The sequence below is a fragment of the Papaver somniferum genome, chromosome 11 (genome assembly GCF_003573695.1).
Source record: "Papaver somniferum cultivar HN1 chromosome 11, ASM357369v1, whole genome shotgun sequence".
NCBI lineage: Eukaryota > Viridiplantae > Streptophyta > Magnoliopsida > Ranunculales > Papaveraceae > Papaver > Papaver somniferum.
In genome coordinates, this window is record NC_039368.1 from 101,780,143 (window position 1) to 101,786,340 (window position 6,198).

General features: G+C 34.8%; 1 protein-coding gene across 1 annotated transcript; it reads right to left on the bottom strand.

Moving 5' to 3' along the window:
• Positions 1-778: 778 nt before the first annotated feature.
• On the bottom strand, positions 779-5,055 carry LOC113324837 (protein trichome birefringence-like 9). Its single transcript, XM_026573124.1, has 6 exons — positions 5,016-5,055; positions 4,495-4,696; positions 3,968-4,393; positions 3,704-3,862; positions 1,401-3,581; positions 779-1,323 (listed from the first exon to the last, which is right to left on the bottom strand). The coding sequence occupies exons 1-5, from the start codon at positions 5,053-5,055 to the stop codon at positions 3,194-3,196; spliced, it is 1,215 nt and encodes a 404-aa protein (XP_026428909.1). The 3' UTR covers positions 779-1,323; positions 1,401-3,193.
• Positions 5,056-6,198: the final 1,143 nt, after the last annotated feature.

The window sequence follows — 6,198 nt, forward strand, 5'->3', positions numbered from 1 at the left end:
CAAAATTTTGTTTTTCACGAAAATATCGGAGGTGATCATCATTTTAGGCAAAATTTTCGAAAACTTGATACATAACCATTATGCAGCCACCGAAAAAGATGCATAACACATTCTGCAGACACATAACGAATTATGCAACCATTTTCTCCACTGCATAACAAATTATGCATCTATAACAAGTTATGTAGCCATTGTATTAGTGTGTACATAAAAAGTTGATGCATAATGCATTATGCATCTATTTTCTCGAAGCATAAAAGATTGTGCAACAATTTTCCCGATGCATTATGCAGCCATATTTTCGAGTGCATAACAGGTTATGCATTTATTTTCGTGACTGCATAACATGTAATGCATATATTATCGTAGGTGCATGACAAGTTATGCAACAGTCTTTGTTTTTGTTGGTTTTAATAGTGACAAAAAAGTTTCTGCATAACGTGTTATGCAACAGTTTTCAGGACCGCATAACAATTTATGCACCAAATTTTGTAGATGCATGATAGGTTATGCATCCATTTTCACGACTACATAACATGTTACGCAGACATTTTCTCGACTGCATGACATGTTATGCAGTCATAACAACATCATCATCATCTTTCTTGTTGCAATATCTCCCATACAAACCAAAATAGCATAAACACCCAATTTCAGTTCATTGTTGTTGAACTTCCGACAACAATCCGTATGAAACCAGCTAAAAATGATCTTTCCCTAACTCCCATACAAGACATCTCCATTAGCATGATACAATTGAGGATTAATGGTCGATATATGATGCAACATGATTAATGGTCCATTAGAAAGTAAAAGAGTCGCAACAATGAATTCCAAATGTAAACTCACGTTATAAGAAGACAAAACTACACATTACATTCAAAAATAACATTATGTACTTTTGGAATGCCGCATCATTGAGTTATAACAAGGAGCGATGCAGCATTCGTAAATATGATATGAAACTGAAGGATACCTCACTCCATTCACATGTTTCTGGTGTCACAAAGGAATGATCTAGTGAATTTTTTTCGCAACTACACATTAAACGTTTCTAGAATTTCTCGTGGCGACGGAAGTACTAGAGTGTAGTTGTACTGAAAAAATGACACAATAACATGTACCGAAAAGATCAACTAGAAAGCCACAAGAATCAAAAATGCAAAACACCGATAATCAATCGAATCCAGACTTGTCAAAAATGAAAATCTCCATAATTACTAAAGTATATGTATAACCAAGTATCTTACTGGTTGATTGATTTCTTCCACCAGCTTCGAAAAGAGATCTACCACGTTCTGTAGGACATACATGGAAACAAAACTATGATCACCATAATATGAATGAGCTACCCAATTAAACAAATTAGTTTTAGCTTATATGCCAGAACTGACACCAACCTCTGGATATAGCACACATGACAAGACATTTATCGAGTAATCTTTCGGAGTGATCCCTTTTTTCATCTGCACCATGGTAAAGCAAGAAAAAAATGATGACTGAATAGAATTTCAAGATACGAATATCATTAGAAGAGATGTATACTAGAGATACTGTTTGTTCATATGAGCTAATCTATTGGAGTTGATAGTTTCTTCAAGGTTTTTGCAAAGGTTTGTGAATAATTGTTCAAGTAGCTCCCGCTCCGCGGACTGATAAATCTGAGTAAATGTCACAAATAATAATAATTTAGCTACTTGGTTCAATTCCTTGACCTTCTGATTAACCTCGTCTCGAGCTTCATATACTAAATTAAAATTCGAAGAAGAAGAAGAATTAGTAATTTGTTCAGATGTAGTGGGAAAAGAAAAGGAAAATTCAGACTTAAGGAAAATTCGAAAACGCCATCTCCATTAGCATCTAAAACCAAACCAATTTCAGTTCAAATGAACCCCCAATTATTGTTGTCAATCACTGCAATTATCTCCATTTCTTCCCTATCAGTTCTCCTTATTTCAGGGAGTAGCAATACCTTCCTTCCCCGAGTCTTCTCGCTGAAATCAACGGAAGCAGTCAGCTCCATCATCAAATCAAAGATAACCAATTAAGCAAGCACCCATTTCAGCAATCGAGAGCATCCTCCAAATCAAGTACAAGAACCTCACAGTACAAATTTAACATAAACCCATGTGAACAAACTCATCAATCGAGTCTTCTTTCTCTCAAGAACAACTCCCGTTGAGATATAAACACCACTAATCACTTCCTTCACTTCACTGTTATAAATCAAATCCGAGATACACTCATCAGTCCTTAACTTGAGTTCTAATTCACTTCCAACCCTTTCTTAATCCTTCAAAATCTTTAATAACGATTGAATCTTCAGATTTGTTGATTACGATTGAATCTTCAGATTCAACTTTGATAAAAAAAATTATCGATTCTTCTTCGTCTGGAAATCAAAGATTGATATGGTGATCAAGCTGTCTATATCAAGAGAAGAGCATAGATATGAGATCTGAGATGAATCAGGGTGATTTTAGTAGTTTGGAAAGAAGAAAAATGAAAATAAAATTTCTCAAAATTATGGATCTGTGCATAATTCTATCATCGAGAATGGGTGTGCACCCGGAGATTTCTGGACATGGATTTCACAGTGGGAAAAATCTGAAAAATGGATTTGTCTTTAGTTTTCACTTTGGATAGTTAGGATTAACCCAATCGTTGGAGGGTTGAGATTGGACATTTGATAGAGGCTGACCAAAACCTGGAAAACTACCGCTGCTAGTTTCCTAACACGTTGTGACACCTTGTTTGACGCAGCATCGTGTGCTACACAGTCTACGCCAATAATTTGCACCTCCCTAGAAAACCAACTTCCGGGCATACCTTCCAACAAAGTATTCGTAATGATGAAAATTACTACTGTTGTCAAGTTTGCGTGAAGTTACAAAGCTTCGTAACGGTTTGACACACATTATATTTTGTGTTTTGAAATTCACCGAGTACAAATGCAGCAAAATACGAAATACAACTGGCGTTTTGGTGCAATTACAAAGCTTTTGTTTTACTACAATTTAGCGGGAATAAAATCAAGTTATCAAGCCACCGTATCCTCCTCCACTTTGGTGGTAAAGTAGGAATAACACCAAGCGTGGGCCTAGAGCTTTCATCTAAGCAGTCGATCGAATATAGTGATCCGTTGGTTTGTATACCCAGATGTAACAAACATGAAATCAAATGATAATTGGAACTACAGTTTGGTTCTAAAACCTCTAGACAGGAGCTGAGCATAAAGAAGATGATTCCACGTATCTGGAACTCCAGGGAGGCACCAATGGCTGCAATCTTGTTGGATATTATCAGGAATAGTGACATTTGTTGGCGGCGTGTTTATAGTGCCTCCGCTGTAATATTTTGATGGATGACCATCAACTCGAATGTTTGTTAGATACGTTATGTTTAAGTACTCCACAATATTTGATGATTTCTTTTTCTTATTGCTGTTAATTTCATCACATGTTTCTGAGATCATAATGTTATTCCATGGCTCAGTATTCGGCTCCCGTAGCTCGGAATCATCATTACTCTCTGGTGCAGTATGCATTTCGCACCTACCCCCTTTGTTCCATGTTCCTTCCCTGCATGTAGAAAATTCCAATGAGCATGCTAGGAAGTTTTGCGGAGACATCACCGATTTTGATCGATGAACTTAAGAAAGGCATCACAAAAGACCCCTATACAAGGTCACACTTCTACTTGCCTGAAATGACTAGGTGAATAACTTCTAAAGAAGATATGAGTTTTGGAAGGGTCCAATTTCTGAAGCACCCATCGTTTCCATGACTGCAGTGATCTTCTAAATGCTTCTTTAACATCCATCGTTATATTCACAGTTGAACCTTGTTGAAAGAAAACACCCCTGCATTCAGTTCAACAAATTAATTAATTTCATAGATTATATATATATATATATAAGAGTTAAATCCCATTTTTAAGTCAAGGGTATGAATAAAGCTGACCATACTTTTTTATAGTCTTATCGTCCGTCCACCAATGTCCAGCACTAAACACAAGAACATCTGCAGTAATCCATTTTCTGGAATCCGCATGAAGACTATCGACTCTAATGGTACTCTTAATCATTTTATTATCAGTGGAGGATAATGATGAATTCTTCGATGGCGACGGTGGATGACCCACGAAGACAACAAAAGGGTTTCTGTAGTATTCCACAGTGAGGTTGTAGCTACGAAATCTAAAAGAGAGAAACCCTTTGTGTTTGGTAATAGGGTTCCCGTTCTCCTCATAAATTTCGGTTGATGTCTGATTCATTGGGATTGATCTTGCTAGCATACACAGCATAGACTCCCATTGATTTCTGACTATCGAATCACCAACAAAAACTATACGCCCGTTTCGACTCCTTTCTAAAAGATCATTTGCATCAAACCTATATGTATATATATCATTTTGAAATGAGCAAGGCCAACGTATTAACAAAATTAAAACAAGCATTAAAAATACGTGATCATGATCCGTTATTCCCCTTACCTAGGGAGATTACAATCTTTCGGTTGCCATCGCCAATTGCGAAAATCGTTATCCTTTCTGCCATTGCCTTGACAACGGAAACCTTGATCAAGGAACAAGCAGTTTTCGGTGTAAAATTCTGATGTGTAAGTTACATTGTCTCGAACCCATTTTCCGTTAGTGTAGTCACACTTGGAATTTGAAAATATTTGAAAATTGATACCTAGAAAAGAAGATTGATAAAGAGGAAAGCCAATGATACCGAGTAATAAAGCCAGGAAGAGAAGAAAAGGGAGTAAAAGCCACGATGACAATAGTCGAGTCCTTACAAGTGGGAATATTGGTGAAGGTTTTTGTGGGTATTGAATATTCATGAGCGGAAGAGGAAGGGGGTTTGGAATGTAGATCTATTGTGTTAACTGAAGGCTTAACGTAGTCTTTTGCATAGTGATTAATATGCTTCCTAACACGTTGTCACGTTCCGGGTGACTCTAGAACATGCACGGCACTACCACCTAAGAAAACGAATTTTCCCGCTGTACCTTCTTCCATTAAACTACTGGTATTCTCAATTGTTGTCATGGTCGGTCTAATGGCTCTAAATTCCAATCAATCACAAATGAATAAGGGAGTCGAGGGATGTCTAAAAACTTGGAAAGCAGAATTCGCATCCGAACGGGCAAACATTATATAGCTTAAGCAAAAAAATAAAATAAAGCAACTTTATAACGGATGCATACCCAAAAATTGTTTTTTGACTTTTGAAAGTCAAAATATTTAGAAGATAATTCGACAATACTCATTCTTTTAAGAGCATTTTTTTTTTGAGGAAAAACAATACTCCTTTCGTCTTTAATTAACTATCCTAATTAATTTTATCAAAATATTAAGGATTTTAAGCGCTTTTCTTTTTTTTGAGGGAAAACAATACTCTCTGCGTCCTTAATTAATTGTCCTAATTGATTTTGTCAAAACATTAAGAAAATCCTATAAAATGTCATGACTAACCCTTGACTAGTCCTATTTAGTGTTATGTTATTACCAAAACTGAAGTTAATATATTAAATTTATAAATTGGATATTATTATTATTTGTGAACGGGATGTACTATTAATAAATGTTTTTATTTAAAAAGGGAACGACGATTAATACAAAGATATTAAATAGATATTTCCTTATATATATATGATTGTTATTGTTATAGGGCCTATGACCCATGGATGTGCGGTCCACTAGAATACTAGGGTTTACTAGTTTACTAGTATACATACTAGTTTACTAGTATATACTAGTATTAATACTAGTTTACTAGCATACTAGTATACATATGTAATATGTAATAACATATGTAACTAGTATACATATGTAATATGTAGTAACATTTGTAACATTATTAGTAATATTACATATGTAGTAACTAGTAACATATGTAATATGTAGTAACTAATAGTATACTAGTATACTAGTAACTACTAGTATACTAGTATTAATATGTAGTATGTAGTAACATTACTAGTATACTAGTAACTACTAACATTACTAGTAATATGTAGTAACTAGTAACATATGTAATATGTAGTAACTAATAACTAGTAGTATACTAGTATTCTAGTAATTACTAGTATACTAGTATTAATATGTAGTATGTAGTAAAATATGTAGTAACATACATAGAACAAATGTAGTATGTAGTAACATATGTTATACATTGGCACTACATATTAA

Excerpts from the sequence above, each read along its gene's own strand:
- LOC113324837 (XM_026573124.1), bottom strand. The coding sequence starts at position 5,055 with ATGACAACAATTGAGAATACCAGTAGTTTAATGGAAGAAG. Across the intron at positions 4,394-4,494 it reads AAAGATTGTAATCTCCCTAG|GTTTGATGCAAATGATCTTT; the intron begins GTAAGGGGAATA and ends ATATACATATAG. Across the intron at positions 3,582-3,703 it reads TATTCACCTAGTCATTTCAG|GGAAGGAACATGGAACAAAG; the intron begins GCAAGTAGAAGT and ends TTCTACATGCAG.